Here is a 16629-nt window from a genome sequence, read left to right as displayed (position 1 = left end):
CACATCAAATTTCTCTAGTTTCAGAAAGTGCGTACTGCTCTCTAGTTGCCGGGTGTGCAGGCTCCTCACTGTGCGGGCTTCTCTTGTTGAGGAGCACAGGCTCTAAGGCGAGTGGGCTTCAGTGGTTGGGGTGCACAAGCTTAGTTGCCCTGAGGATGTGGGATCTTTGCGGACCAGGTATCAAATCCCTGTCCCTTGCACTGGCAGGCAGGTTCTTAACTGCACCCCCAGGGAAGCCCTCTGTCTGACTCTTGTCTACCCCTCCACCTGCTTGGGGCCTGGGAGGGAGGAGCCCCTCTTTAGCTGGGGTGCCCCTGTGTCTGGTGACCTCATGCATGCTCGGGTGTTTGTGTCGAAGGAGAGGCGCTCTACAAAATACAAAGTGCTGAGGCCCCAGGCGGACCTGGATCATGGCTGGCACCCAGGTTATCAGAGTGAAAAGATGGGCTGGCACAGGGGCTGACATGCTCGTGGAGCTGCTGAGTGGGGGACTTCAGGGCGGCCCACACTCTCCTTTGTGTGCTGCCAGTCCCCCTCCACACCCCCCCGCCCCAAACTGGGAATTTGCAGGGCAAGTGCTGTTTATAAAGTATCCACAGGATGCAGGATCACTGGGAGGGGAAAAATAGGGTTCAAAAGAGATTTTAGGATTTTTCTGGTGGTCCAGTGGTTAAAAATCCGTCTTGCCAGCCTAGATGGGAGGGGAGGAATGGATACATGTATATGTATGGCTGAACCTCTTCTGTCCACCTTAAACTATCACAACATTTTTAATTGTCTATACTCCTATATATATATATATAAGAATTCACCTTGCAATGCAGGGGCCACTGGTTCGATCCCCGGTCAGGGAACTAAGATCCCACACACAGTGGAGCAACTAAGCCTGCACATCACAACTAGAGAGTCCACGTCCTGCAATGAAACATCCTGAGTGCCACAACTAAGACCCAACACAGCCAAATAAATATATAAATAATTTTTTTTAAATAAGAGAGACCAAATTTCCGCAAAGAGGATCCTGAACTGAGAGACCCTAGAGAGGGGCCCACAAGGAGACACTCCATAGATGGACCCTCCCTCAGAGACCCCACAGCAGGGCCCTCGATGAAAGACCCTAGAAAGACGACCTTGGATTAAGAAGCCCACTGAGAAGACCCAGCAAAGGGAACCCTCAAATGGAGACCCAGTCAGAGAGGCTTCACAGAAAGTTCCAAACTGAGCAATCCCTTCGAGGTGCTGTCGAAGGGGAACCAGACACCACAGAGGGGTCAAGAAACCTCACAGGGACCCAAGGGGAGACAGGCTGAAGAAGTGGGCTGGGGAGTGGCAGGAAGCAGATGTAGAGAGATGACTCAGGTTGCCCACACCAGGTAGACGCAGACCCCACCTGAGGAGGCAGTGCCCCTTGGGTTTAGCTTAATCACCCCCTCTGCCTGCAGGGGACAGGGCTGGGGGAGGTGCTGGGCTTCTGATAAGCATCAGCCTGGAGCTTCCTCCCAGGCCAGGCAAGGAGGGCTTGGCCTTCTCACCTCAGCCTCACCCTCTAGGGCTCTGGGCAAGATCCTCTTCACCCTCAGGCAGCCACCCTGCTGGGTCGCAGGGTCCCCCCTCCTCCCACTTCCCCCAGAGCAGGAGCCTCCAGAAGACAAGAGATGGAAAACCCCCAGGAAGTCTCTGATCTTCCTGAGGTCTTGTTCCCCATGTGTGCCGAGGCCTTCTTGGTGGGAAGTGGAGGAACGAGAGCCCAGGATCGGCTCCTGGCCACGTCCAGCTCCATACTGGTGCTTCAGGATCTGGAAATGGACTTTCCCCAAACATTGGATGAGACCCAGTTGGATAGCTCCTTCCGCCTCACCGAGCCCTTCCTGACACATCCTGGCGCCCAGGGATCCACTCAGAGTTAACACCTCACTGTCAGCTGGCTTTCTCTCAGCCGCACCAGGACTACGTCTGGGGAAACTGGGGTCCCTAGGTCTCCCCTGTGCATCTACTGCTGCTTGATTTCAGGACTGGCTGCTCCAGGAAGGGCCAAACTCTTCAGCCTGCCCTGCTCCTTGGGTTGGGTCTTGAGAATTGCTTCCTCCATTCTTCCTCCAGAAAGGAGAGCAGGTTACAAAATTCCCACCAACAGCCCTGAAGTCCTTAATAAAGGCCACGCATTTGGTGCTGCCCTCATTGAGAGGCAAGTCGCTGGTTTGAAATGGCCAAACCAGGCTCAGCTTTCTTCACCTGGAGTCCTTCTCTGCTCAGGCCCTCAGACTTCCAGAAGGCCCACTCCAACACCAAGCCCAGCCTCCGGTATTAGGAGCCCCTGTCCTCCCCCGGATGGGGAAGGAGGGATCAGCCGGGTAAATGGAGAGGGCCTTGGTTCACTCCACGCCCACAGACTTTTCATGCAGGGGAAACTGACCCCCAGAAGAGCATTTCCATGGCCTCGGTTCCCACCCCTGGGGAGAGGAGAGCTTGGAATCTAAATCTATGGGACATGGAACAAAGAACACAGGAACTGGGTACCCCTGGGTCTCCCTCGCCATGCACCCACTGCTGATGTGTCTCTCACGCCCCCTCTCAGACAGAGAGATGGAACGACTTCCCACAGGCCCCTGAGCAGGCTACTCCTCCAGTGGGGTCCCACAGAGCTCCGGCCCAGCCCCTGCACATGGACTCCCCAGCCCCGCCGTGCACCAGCCTGTAACACCACCTAGATCCACAGAACTGGGGAGCTTCATCCATGAAGTCTGCTCCACCTCCTCTCCCAACATACCTGTGGACAGGTAGACTCCCCTCTGATATTCACCAGACGTATTTCCCTAAGCCTTAATCAATACATGTGCGCTGTAGCAGCTGCCCCGGTTGTGCCTCTGTAAATGCCCAGCTCTGTTTGCTTCTCCTAGGCACCCCTAGGTGGCACAAATGTCCATTTGGCCTCCACTTCATATAAATGCCAGGGACACCAAACACCAACATGTGGATACAAGTACTTCCCTTACTTCTGCACTCCCAGGTCCACACCCCTGGTTGAGCCAGTGAGCCACTCTTCTGCAATAAGTGAACAGGGCAACTTCCCCGAGCCTAGGACAGCCCAGCACCCCCAGGTCCCACACAGCTGTGGCTCTTGGGGTGCTGCGAGCCTTCAGAAGCCCTGCCACCCCCACGCTGTAGCCCCCACCTGCATTCTTCCCCCAAGTCCCCCAGACGTTCCAGGCGCCCGCCCGCCCCGGGTGACCGGCTGTCCACACCGCCCTCTCCTGGCCGCAGGGGAACAAGACCCCCGGGAGCGGCGCCCCAGTCCTTTGCCCCTTTCCGCACGCAGGGACACCTGTCACAGCTCGCGCCCTCCGCCCCTCACCTGGGTGCATGGGTTCCAGATTCACCATCCTGCCCCAGGCGGGGCCAAAGCCAGCGCCCCCCCAGGCCCCTCGCGTCTGCCCCAGCCGGGCCCCGGGGGAAGCCAGGGTCTCCTGCCTCCCGCCCCCGGCCGCCACCGCCGCGGGAGCCGCCGCCGGAGCCGTCGCCGCCGCCGTCGCGCGCTCCGCTGCTCGCTCGCGGCCGCCCGGGCAGCACTCGGAGCGGCGGGATTGCCACACTCCTCAGGTGAGCACGCCGCGCGGCGGGCGGGGGCCGCGGGCCACGCCCCCTGGCAGGGCCCCCGCGCCTGGCCCCGGGCCCAGGCAAAGCAGCGATTTGCATTCGGGGAGCCAGGGGCCGGCGGAGGGGGCAGTCGGTGCTGCCGGGGCGGGTCCCGACCCTGCGGAACACCTGTCCGCCCCAGACCGGCCGGCGGCCTCTCCCCACCGCGCCCGGCCGCGGCGACCCATGCTCCCGGTCCGGCTGGCCCCATTGAGGAACCCCTGGAGGATTAACCAGCGGGGGCCTGAGCTTTCGTCTGGACAGATGCCCCAGCTCTTCGAGGAGTTCTGGAGTGTCTGGAGAAGCCACGAGAGTGTGCTGAAAAGAATCTAGAGTTGGAATTCTACCTCTCAGCCGCTTGCCGGCTGTGTAACTTGAGAGGAGGCTCATCACCTCCCTGACCTCAGTTTACTCATCCAAAAAATGGGACAGATGCTAATCTTAACTGGATCTAATGACAGGAACTTAGCAGGTGGCCAAGCTCACCTAAGTCCCCATGCATCCTCATCTCCTCCTGGGACCTGGATGGGGCCCAGCTAATTATCACATTTTCTAGGTGAAGATTCTGTCTCTTGCCTGCTCTATCAGGTTCCAGGTTGCTGTGAGGCTCTTTGAGAGGATGATGTGAAAGTTATTTACTGAGTGACAGGGGCTGTGGGAGCCGCCACCTCCCTCAAGTACAGAGCTGGGAAGTGACTTGTCCAAAGGCAACACAATACCCTAGTGATGGAAGGAGTCTGGCTGAGGGTAGGGTCCTGGCCAGGCATAGGTCTCTGGACTCGCACTCCATGCTCTCTCCAGCATTCATCATAGACTCATCCTCTGAGCTCCCCTCCTCTTCTGCTTCACTCTTCAGGTCCCAGTAAGAGGTGCCAAGGTCAAGAGACGACCTGCCTATAAGCCTAGGAAGCTGGGTGCCCCCAGCAGGAGCAGCCCTCGCCTTACTTTCCAGGCAGGTCTCCCTATCAAGCGCTTACAGAGCAGATCTTGAACTTCTCTGCCTCTATGCGTTGTTTGCAGTATTTTTTCCAACTGGTATATCCACCCACCATCCACTCCCATAATCCCCGTCATAACATCCAGTACTTATTGAGCTTTCAGTGTGTGTCAGACAGTGTGCTAACCAGCACTTTAAAGGCACTTGATCTTGTTTAGTCCTCATAACAACTATACATTGGACTGTTATATTTCCATTTTACAGTAGGGGGAAAATGAGGTTTAGAGGGTTTAGCTTGCCCAAAGTTACCCAGCCAGTAAGTAACAGAGCTCTTATTTGAAAGCTCTACACTCTATTCCCTCTGTACATAATTCAGATGCCACCTCCTTTCTGAAGTTAGAAGTTACCTGATCTGTTATTAAATTACCATAACATTCCAATGTTCCTAACAGCCCTTGTGGCCGGTTCTATGGGACTTTTCTTATTCTTCCTCCTGGTTGTTAACTGATTGTCTTCCCCACAGCACCAAACACCATGTAGGGTACAAGACAGGTGTCAGAAAAGGCTCAGTGGGTGCCACAGTGGCCCTGCAGGGATAGAAAGTGTTTAATAAGCACTTCTTCGGGTCCATACAACCACTCTCCCCCAGTCGCACCTTCCTCTCCTCTCTCCACCCTTGGCAAGAAGGCAGGAGAATTTCTTCCTGTTTCTTCTGGCAGAGGAAAGAGCCCAGTAGCTTTTTGGAGGCCTAGTGAACCCAGGGATATCCCCTCCCCCATCTGCCTCAGGACACTGCCAGCCTGTCCCTTCCTTCCCTTCTCTTTCCTCTCCTTTTCCTCCCCTCCTCCGCTTCAGGTTTGGCCCCAAACCTGAGGCCATTGCTTATCTACAACTGCACTTCACCTACCGTCATCCTAGAAAAATGCCTGCACATAGTTTATATACCCGTGTGTGCTTGCGATTTCCCTATCTCTATTTGCATACTATTTGCATAGCCATGTGCATCAGGGGTCTGATTCTCTGACCACCATTATCTGGAACCTATGTCTCTTTTCTATGTGCAAAGTTACATTTCTTTCCGGGGCTTTACTTTTCCAGAAGCCAGAGGAACATGTACCTAATGACTTCTAAGGGACTTCCAGCTCTAGCAGCCTAGGATTCTGGGGTCCTGGGGTTGGGAAGGGTGGAACTTCTGGGAATGGGGCCACTGGGGCAGAGATGGGGCCATATGGGGCCTTATAGGTTCATAGTTGGAAGGACAGCTGTGGGTTCCAGACCATGGGAGGGGAGATTGTGTGCGGGAAGGGAGATTGGACGGAGGATGGGAGGGTGGGGGAGAGGTGGCAGACAGGATCTCACCTTCATTCATTTACTCATTCATTCAGTAAATACTGACTGAGCACTTCCTATATGCCAAGAAAGTTCTCCATGCTGGGCATATACCTTCTTACTTAGTCAGCACACCTTTAGGAGAAGCATAAAATTTTTAGGTTCCTTTTATAGATGAGGAAACTGAAGTTCAGGGGGATTAATATAGCTAGTAGATGGGAGAGTTGAAATTTAGACTAGGTCTGCCCGACTCCAAAGCTGATACTTTTGATCCTGCTGTCCAATGTCTGAGCCTGTCTCCTCTTCTTTTCTTTTCCTTTCTATGATTGTATCACTCGAGGTGGCAGGGACCTAGAAATAATCATATGAGGGATCTTGAGGGACCTCCCCGAGGTCCACAGGCAGGAAAGACTTGCCTGGGCTTTCCAGGTGGCTCAGTGGTAAAGAATCCACCTGCCAAAGCAGGAGACACAGGAGACGCAGATTCAATCGCTGAGTTGGGAAGGTCCCTTGGAGAAGGAAATGGCTACCCATTCCAATATTCTTGTCTGGGAAATCCCATGGGCAGAGGAGCCTGGCAGGCTACAGTCGATAGGGTCACAAAGAGGTGGACTTAGCTGTGCGATTGAGCATGCACACACAGAGGACTTGCCCAGGATCACACGGCAAGTATAGAAGGAACAGAGACCCTCTATTCTCTCTATTCCTTCTTCATATGTTCTTCCTGGGCCTTTAAAAGTTGGGTGGGCTGAGGGGCAGTGTTGGACAATTTTTGTTCCTTCCCTTTCTGACTTGCTTGATGATCATTTCCACTAGATGAACTGGAACAGGAGTGCAAAAGACCCCTTTGTCCCTCCCTCCTTCGTGGAGACTGTGAGTGCTTCTATGGAACACTCAAGAGTCTCCATGAAATCAGCTCTCTGAATTCTGGGCAGATGGCAAGTGGGAAGCCCCAACCCCTGAGGCCTAATACTCACTCCATTCCTCTGTTTAGTGTGAAAGAGAAAAAGCTGTGGGGAGAGGAGAGAGATAGGGAGTTGCCTGGAGGTTGGAAAGGAACAGAGGAAAGAAAAGGGAAAAGAAGCAAGGACAGGAAATTTCAATGCCTTTGGACATCAAAAGCACCACATGCAAATCACATGTAAATTTTATGCAAATGACCTTCCCCTTCCTCCTCTACCCCCATCCTCTCAACAGCTGGAGGGCTTTTTCAGAAAGCAGCCAAATCTTTGCTCCAAGATCCTGTTGTCCCCAAACTGTGATCAACTTGGATCCCTCCTGGGGTCCTTCTGGTCCTCCTGGGGTGACATCTGATCCCCTTGGCTGCACCTCTAGGAAGTCACTAGCTCCCCAGCCCCATTTCTACTTGAGCAAGCTGTCAACTTCTTTTGCTTCAAGGACAGAAGGCTCTGGGAGTTAAGTCTACCCTTCCAGACACATTTCTGGAAACAAGCTTTACCCCTGGAGAAGGTGCTCGGGGAGGGAGGTGGGGCCACAGCCCTGTTCCCTACCTCAGCAAAGTGGACTCCTTGGCTGCAGGCCCTCCAGCTCACTTGTTTCCTGTCATGTCAGCTGGATTGAGTTGTCAGGACTGGGAGAAGGGTGGAGAAGACAGGCAGCCTGGAAGGCCACCAAGTAACAAGTCTCATCTCGTTCTTTCTGTCTGCCAGATGGGCTGTAGCGCCCGGAGTGTAGGGGTGTGGGGTGGGGGTCAGCCCCCTGCCTTGGGGTGACCACAGGGAACGAGATTCAGCTCAGGCTTCCCACAAGAGCAGATGGAAGGAAGACAGAGGCCAGGAGAAATCCTGGGCCTCTTTTAAAAATCACACCTAGAGTCCATCTGATGGCACCATTGCCAGGAGGCGTATTGGCAGAATGGGGGTATTGGCAGAATGGGGGTGGTGGGGGTTAGTGTCGCGGTGACAGAGTGAGAGGTGCTCTGGGAACCAGAGTAAAGCAGCTTTCCTGGGAAGTGGACGGGAGAGGCCATAGTGGTCAGGACACAGCTGTTCCCTGCCCCTGATATCCCCAGTGCTGAACCCCACCCCCTCGCCCCCACCCCCACCCCCGTCTAGGGGGAGTACACACAAACTTGTTGCCCGCTTTGCTCTTGAAGTTCTCAAGTAATAGTTCATAATATATGTATTTAATTTTAAAACAGCGTAACAACTCTGATCTCCAATGAACTCTTTTGACCTTGGGGCCAGCATTGGTCCAGGGTCTGGCCACTCTAATCACATCTTCTGCAGAACCTTGCCTCAGTGAGACCTTGCCTGACTCTCTCTGCCTCCCCCCATCAGGTAGGTAAGCCTCCCAGTCCCCATGCAGGCTCAGGGCACGTCTAAGCTCAGGGCGCCCTCTTGTGGTGATGGGAGTGTGATCCTGACTCCAGCCCCCGCCCCACCTGCTCTTCCAAGGTCTCCCCACTGTCTCCTGTGGTGCCTGTCCATGTCTGGGGGAACCACAGGCAAGGGTCCCAGTTCCCTGACGGTTGGAGATATTGAGTGTTAATTTCAGGCCGCTGTAGGGTCTTCTAGTCCATGCTTCCCATCAAAGGCCAGACTTTACCATGGAAAGCCCAGTTGGAGTCATCCAGTCACTGCCTTGGGCTGTCAGTCCTTTTGCTGGACAGCTCTGCTGGTTAAAATGTCCCACCTCCCACACTGCCCTCCAGAGCTTCTGAGCTCCATGCCAGTCCTACACCCACACACAGAGGAGGTCAGCGCCATTTGTCTATGCATCCATCTCGAGCTGAGAGTTGAGTACCCCCTGGAGCTATGCATTAGGATAGGGGCTGGGAATGGAATAGACACCAGGCAGTGTCCCTGCCCTCAGGAAGTTCATGGCCTGGTCATGCTTGCAGACCATCCCGGGGCAAGTGCCTCATCCTGGGGCCTGCGTCTCAGGGAAATAGAGGGGACGATAGGGCCCACCGGGCTTCTCAGGTGGTGCTAGTGGTAAGAACCCCCCCTGCCAAGACAAGAGACATAAGAGACATGGGTTAGATCCCTGGGTCGGGAAGATCCCCTGAAGGCAGGCATGGCAACCCACTCCAGTGTTCCTGCCTGGAGAATCCCATGGACAGAGGAGCCTGGCAGGCTATGGTTCATAGGGGTGCAAAGAGTTGGACACAACTGAAGTGACTTAGCACGCACATGGGGCCCACAGAGGGGCACACCGTACCTGAATCTGCGGGTAGTCATCAGCGAAGTCTTCTCTGAAGCTGGGACATCTAAGTAGAAACCCCAGCAAAGAGGAAGGAGGAGGAATGGAGTGTAAGCAGTACAAGCAAAAAGAACAGCAATATGTCAGGAGGGTGCGTGGCACCCTGGGGGAGCCCACACAGTACAAGCCAGCTGGATCACAGAGTACAAGAGGTGGAAAACCACAAGCGAGGGAAGATGATGATATTTGCACAAGGAGGACCTTGAATCGGGCCTAACTTAGGTGGAAATAATCCACTGGTTTCAGGAGCAGGTGACTTCTGCTGATTGCAACACAGCCTAAGCTTGAGTGCCACGGCGTGGGGCGGGAGCGGAGGAGGAGTCTGGCAAGAAGGTGGACTGTGAAGGCATGAGGAGAAATAGGGCAGAGGTGGAGCAGGACTGGGGCTTGGGGTGGTTTTGATTTCTTTTTTAAACGGGAAATAGTTAAAAATCTTCTCAGGGCAGATGGCAGGAGGCGGCAAAGAGGGAGATGCAAGAGGAAGAGAGGGGGGAGTTCTCCAGAGAGGAAGGGGGAGCCTGGAATTCAGAGCCATGGAGTCGGGGGAGAAGGGACATGTCCCCACCATCAGGACAGGCGGGAATCCTGAAAGGCAGGTGTAGAGGCAGCGGGTAGAGAGGCTTCTGCTCCTGGAGTGCAGGAGAGGAGGGGGCTGTGAGTGCAGGGTCCCTTCATCCCACCCCCTACCCCTGGGAGTCCACACATTCTCCCAACAGGAGACACAAGGCTGGAGCCAGGACCCATACGGTGAGACCACCGTCTTCAGGCATGCAGAAGCCACCCCAGAAAAGCTCTGGGCCCTTAGGTAGCTGGTGATCTGCCTTCTCTCCCTAGCTTCACTGGAAGCCCCCTGAGGTCTGGACTTTCTCCCAAGGATCAAATAGGCCTGTGCCATCCACCTTACTTTGGCCCTCTTCCCATCCACTGTCCATTTTTCTGGGTCCCCATCTGGGACAGCTATTGTCATCAGGATCTCTGCAGGAAAACAGTCAGCCTCACTCAGAGGTCCTTTGACGAAGGAGTGCTTATTTACAGAGGTGCCAGTGGCCTATGGTCTTTCCAGTACTCACTTACGGTTGTGAGAATTGGACCAGAAAGAAGGCTGAATGCCGAAGAATTGCTGCTTTCAAACTGTGGTGCTGGAGAAGACTCTTGAGAGTCCCTTGGACAGCAAGGAGATCAAACCAGTCCATCCTAAAGGAAATCAATCCTGAATATTCATTGGAAGGACTGATGCTCAAGCTGAAGCTCCAAAACTTCGGCCACCTGATGTGAACAGCTGACTCATTGGAAAAAACCCTAATGCTGGGAAGGATTGAGGGCAGAAGGAGAAGAAAGTGACAGAGGATGAGATGGTTGGATGGCATCATCGATTCAATGGTCATGAACTTCGGCAAACTCCGGGGGATAGTGAGGGACAGGGAGGCCTGGCGTGCTGTAGTCTATGGGATTGCAAAGGGTTGGACACGATTTGGCAACTGAACAACACAGTGGGGTTAAGGGACACTGAGAAGCTAGGGCTGAAGAGGACCAAGGAGGAATGGTGGTCCAGGAGCCCAAGGAGGTCTGGAGCCTTGGAGGGAAAAAGCCAGGGGCCAGAGCTATGGTGCCAAGGAAGCCAGGGGCAGGGAAGCCAGGTCTCAAATCTCTCATCCTGCCCTATGACCACTGGTGCTTCTCCTGGCTGAGCCACAGGTGAGGGAGCCTAGGTTAGGCTGATCCAGAGGTTGGAGTCCTGGGGCATAAAGCAGGGCAGAGGGAGGTGGAGAACGCAGGGGCCCAGGAACAAACAGGGAACCAGCACGGCCAGTCACCTCTCTATGGTCACTTGTTCATATAGGAGAATAAACTTGTAGAATACTCTGATGCTTCTCATAGTCAAAATACTAACACTTGGTGATAATATAAAGTGATAGCAGATGTGCTGGTGAATTTTCTGTGTCAGCTTGGCTAGGCTACGTTGCTAGTTGTTTGGTCTAATATTAGAGTAGGTGTTGCTGTGAAGGTATTTTGTAGAAATGATTAATGTCTATTGTACAGTCAGTTGCCTTTCAGTAAAGGATATGATCTTTGATAAAGTGGGTGGGCCTCATACAATCAGCTGAAAGCCTTAAGAGCAAAGACAGGTTTCCTGGAGAAGGAATTCTGCCTCAAGACTCAACATGGAAAGTGAGTGAGTTTCCAGCTGCTGACCTGCCCTATAGATTTCAGACTCAAGGCTGCCACATCAACTTTTGCCTAATCTGCCAGCTGCCAGGACTTGACTGGCCAGATCTCCAATCTCATGAGCTAAAACCAATTAGTGTGTGTGTTTGACCCTTGAACAAGATGGGTTTGAAGAGCCTGAATACAGTTGTCTGGGGATTTTTTTCAATAGTAAATACTATAGTACCACACAATCCACAGTTGAAAGTGAGGATGCAGAGCTGCGGATACTAAGGAACATGGGTATGGAGGGCCAACTATAAATCATACTCAGATTTTTTAAAAAATATTTATTTATTTATTTGACTGTATCGGATATTAGTTTCAGCACGAGGGATCTTTGGTGGTGGCATGTGGGCTTAGATGCCCTGTGGCATGTGGGATCTTACTCCCCGACCAAGGATTGAACCTGTGTTCCCTGCATTGCAAGGTGGATTCCTAACTACTGGACCACCAGGGAAGTCCCCCATACTTTGATTTTTGATTCTGTAAAGGGTCACTCTCCTTGCGACCCCCCCCCCCACACACACAAGGGTAGCCCTTGCCTTGTTCAAGGCTTAACTGTATATTTGTTGTTGTTCAGTCATTCAGTCGTGTCTGACTCTTTGCAACCCCCCAGACTGCAGCATGCCAGGCTTACCTGTCCATTACCATCTTCAGGAGTTTGCTCAAACTTGCGTCCATTGAGTCAGTAATGCCAACCAATCATCTCATCCTCTGTTGTCCCCTTCTCCTCTTGCCTTCATTCTTTCCCAGCAACAGGGTCTTTTCCAATGAGTCAGTTCCTCACATCAGGTGGCCAAAGTACTGGAGCTTCAGCTTCAGCATCAGTCCTTCCAATGAATATTCAGGACTGATTTCCTTTAGGACTGACTGGTTTGATCTCCTTGCTGTCCAAGGCACTCTCAAGAGTCCTCTCCAAAACCGTTCAAGGGCATCAATTCTTCAGTGCTCAGACTTTTTTATTGCCCAGCTCTCACATCCATACGTGACTACTGGAAAAACCATAGTTTTGACTATATGGGCCTTCGTTGGCAAAGTGATGTCTCTGCCTTTTAATACACTGTCTAGGTTTGTCATAGCTTTTCTTCCAAGGAGTAAGTCTTTTAATTTCATGGCTGCAGTCACAATCTGCAGTGATTTTGGAGCCCCCCAAAATAAAGTCTGTCACTGTTTCCATTATTTCCCCATCTATTTGCCATGAAGTGATGGGACCAGATGCCATGATCTTAGTTTTTTGAATGTTGAGTTTTAAGCTAACTTTTTCATTCTCCTCCTTCACCAAAAGGCTCTTTAGTTCTTCTTTGCTTTCTGCCATAAGGGTGGTGTCATCTGCATATCTGAGGTTATTGATATTTCTCCTGGCAATCTTGATTATAGCTTGTGCTTCATCCAGCCCAGGATTTCGCATGATGTACTCTACATATAAGTTAAATAAGCAGGGTGAAAATATACAGCCTTGACATACTCCTTTCCCAATTTGGAACCAGTCTGATGTTCCCTGTCCATAACTGTTGCTTCTCGACATGCATACAGATTTCTCAGAAGGCAGGTAAGGTGTGCTGGTATTCCCATCTCTTTAAGAATTTTCCACAGTTTGTTGTGATCCACACAGTCAAAGGCTTTAGTGTAGTCAACGAAGCAGAAATAGATGTCTTTCTGGAATTCTGTTGCTTTTTCTATGGTCCAATGAATGTTGGCAATTTGATCTCTGGTTCCTCTGCCTTTTCTAAATCCAGCTTGTACATCTCGAAGTTCTCAGTTCATATACCCTTGAAGCTTAGCTTGAAGGATTATAAGCATTACCTTGCTAGCATGTGAAATGAGTTCAGTTGTGTTTATGTATGTGTATATATATATATATATATATAAACAACTGTATATATGGGTGTATATATGTATGTGTGTATGTATCAACTGTATGTGTGTGTATATATACACACACATATTATCAACTGTATCACATACATATATATCAACTGTATATATATGTGTGTGTGTGATATATATATGTCTGCATGTATACACAAACACACGCACACACACACACACACACACACACACACACACACATTCTGTTCTGTTTCTCTGAAGAACCCTGATACAGCAGCAACGTGGGGAAACGGGGCCTTTCACACACTGCTAGTGCTAGTGTAGAATAAACTGGAACAGCGCCATCTGGAGGTAATTGAATGCTATCTACCGAATACTGGCCATAGGAGCCAGTCACAAGAAGCAATTCAATTGCCCAGCTTCTCTGGTGGCTCAGATGGAAAAATAAAGCAATGCAGGAAACCTGGGTTCGATCCCTGGGTCAAGAAAGTCCCCTGGAGAAGGGCATAGCAACCCACTCCAGTATCCTTGCCTGGAGGATTCCATGGACAGGAGAGTCCAGCGGGCTACCGTCCATGGGGTTGCAGAAGAGTCAGACACAACTTACCAACTCAGTAACAAGTTAAACAGCCAACAATTTACGGTAGGATGCCGAGCAGCAACTACATGGTGAATGCCGTCGTTTAGGAAGATTCCCTAGAGAGTCCCTCTCTCTTAGTGAGCAATGGAACTGGGGTCTTGGAAGGTGGTGAAGCCATCCAGAGATGGGACTGAGCCGGTACCCACATTCTTCATATGCATTGTTATTGCTTCTGGGGAGCAGTCCTGGCCCCACTTTCGGCCAGATTCCTCTGTAGCTCCACCCACCCTATCCAGGTGCCTTGAAGACTCTGGGCAGAGGAAAAGGCTTGGGGAAGAATACCTCCCCTGCTTGTCTCCTGGCAGGACTGAAGCTGGTTCTTGAAAACAGGTACAGAAAGAGGCATGTCCACTTGAAAAGGATATCTCCCCACCCCTCAACCCCTAACTTGACCATGGCCAAGCAAACCTGGCTCCTGCACAACTCTCTGACCAGCACAGTTCAAGGGGCAGCAGTAGCCTGTTCTGGGGGTGCTGGGGAGCAGAAAAATGGGGCAGCCCACCAAGCCCCTTTCGCTCTGCAAGGTCTGTGGGGAAGGCTCCTCCCTCTAAGGAGTTGTGACCCCTGGAACTTGCCCAACCCTGAAACACTCCAGTCTCTGCCCTGTGCTCACATGGTCCCCTCTACCTTGCCAAATCTTGACCAGCCTGCAGCCTCAACCCATGTCCCATCCCATCCCAGGAAACCTTCCCCAATCAACTCAGCCATGCACGTCCCTCCTCCTTGGAAGTCCTCAGTATCTGGCCCAGCATTTCATATTACAGCCTCTTTATGCTAGAAGATACTCTGGAAGTGAAGAGGCCTTCAAGATCCCTGCCTGGGACTTGCCTGGTGGCCCAGTGGCTACGACTTCATGCTCCCAATGTAAGGGACCCCGGTCTGATCCCTCATCAGGGAACTAGCTCTCACGTGCTACAACTAAGAATTCACACGCTGCAACTAAAAACAAAATATCTATCTATATATATATATCCTGCATACCACAACTAAGACCCAGCATAGCCAAAATATGTAATTTTTTTTTTTTAAGTAAATGACTTTTAAAAAGATGCCTGGCTTAGTTGTCTTGGGTTTATAAATGAGTAAATAGCTGCTTTTCTCATGAACAGTAACAATATTAATGACAGCTAGCACAGTGAGCATTCTCTCTGTGAAGGGCACTTAACACATATAAATTCACCGGAGTCTCACAATTAAGCCCATTTTGTAGCTGAGAGAGCTGAGGTACACAGAGGTAAAGTAACAAATCAAGACTGCATAGCAAATAAGAATCATGGCCAGCAGTAGGCCCATGAAAAGATGTTCAACCTCACTAATTGTTAGAGAACTGCAAATCAAAACTACCATGAGGTATCACCTCACTCCAGTCAGAATCAGTTCAGTTTGGTCGCACAGTCGTTGTCTGACTCTTTGTGACCCCATGGACTGCAGCACGCCAGGCCTTCCTGTCTATCACCAACTCCCAGAGTTTACTCAAACTCATGTCTATTGAGTTGGTGATGCTATCCAGCCATCTCACCCTCTGTTGTCCCCTTCTCCTCCTGCCTTCAATCTTTCCCAGCATCAGGGTCTTTTCCAATGAGTCAGTTCTTCGCATCAGGTGGCCAAAGTATGGGAGTTTCAGCTTCAGCATCAGTTCTTCCAATGAATATTCAGGACTGATTTCCTTTAGGATAGACTGGTTGGATCTCCTTGCAGTCCAAGGGACTCTCAAGAGTCTTCTCCAACACCACAGTTCAAAAGCATCAGTTCTTCAGCACTCAGCTTTCTTTATAGTCCAACTCTCACATCCATGACTACTGGAAAAAACCATAGATTTGACTAGACGGACTTTTGTTGGCAAAATAATGTCTCTGCTTTTTAATATGCTGTCTAGGTTGGTCATAACTTTTCTTCCAAGGAGCAAGCATCTTTTAATTTCATGGCTGCAGTCACCATCTGCAGTGATTTTGGAGCTAAATAAAATAAAGTCTGTCACTGTTTCCACTGTTTCCCCGTCTCTTTGCCATGAAGTGATGGGACCAGATGCCATGATCTTAGTTTTCTGAACGTTGAGCTTTAAGCCAACTTTTTCACTCTCCTCTTTCACTTTCATCAAGAGAATGGGAAAGTCTAGAGATCTCTTCAAGAAAATTAGAGATACCAGTCAGAATAGCCATCATTTAAAAGTCTACAAATAACATGCTGAAGAGGGTGTGGAGAAAAGGGGATCCTCCTACACTGCTGGTGGGAACGTAAATTGGTACAGCCATTATGGAAAACAATACGGAGTTTCCTCAAAATTCTAAAAATATAATTGCCACATGATCCAGCAATCCCATTCCTGGCCATATATCCAGACAAAACTCTAATTTAAAAAGATACATATACCCCTATGTTCATAGAAGCACTATTTACAACAGCCAAGACATGGAGACAACATAAATGTCCACTGACAGGTGAATGGATAAAAAAAAAAAGGTACACGTATTAGTGGAATACTACTCAGTCATAAAAAAGAATTAAAATGCCATTTGCAACAACATGAATGAACCTAGAGATGATCATACTAAGTGAAGCAAATCAGAAAGACAAATACCATATAATATCACTTACATGTAGAATCTGAAATATAACACAAATGAATTTATCTACAAAACAGAAACAGACTCACAGACATAGAGAACAGACTTGTGGTTGCCAAGGGATCAGGGATGGTGGGGAAGAATAGATTGGGAGTTTGGGATTAACAAATGCAAATTATTATATATATGTGTGTGTGTGTGCAACTGAATCACTTTGCTGTACAACAGAAACTAACACAACATTGTAAATCAATTATAGTTCA

General features: G+C 50.7%; 1 protein-coding gene across 2 annotated transcripts in view; it reads right to left on the bottom strand.

Annotated features, from left to right (window-relative positions):
• POU2F3 (POU class 2 homeobox 3) overlaps window positions 1-3384 on the bottom strand; it is an 86573-nt gene extending 83189 nt beyond the window's left edge. For both annotated transcript variants that reach the window (XM_081541560.1, XM_081541559.1), the window contains exon 1: window positions 3353-3384. In XM_081541560.1, the coding sequence (XP_081397686.1) occupies window positions 3353-3380 (28 nt within the window). In that variant the 5' untranslated portion in view covers window positions 3381-3384. The remainder of the gene's footprint in view (window positions 1-3352) is intronic.
• Window positions 3385-16629: the final 13245 nt, after the last annotated feature.

This window comes from Giraffa tippelskirchi, chromosome 11 (genome assembly GCF_054371585.1).
Source record: "Giraffa tippelskirchi isolate mGirTip1 chromosome 11, T2T-mGirTip1v1.2.pri, whole genome shotgun sequence".
Classification (NCBI taxonomy): Eukaryota; Metazoa; Chordata; class Mammalia; order Artiodactyla; family Giraffidae; genus Giraffa; species Giraffa tippelskirchi.
Note: the sequence above shows the minus strand (reverse complement) of the source record. Positions and strands in the feature narration are given on the sequence as shown.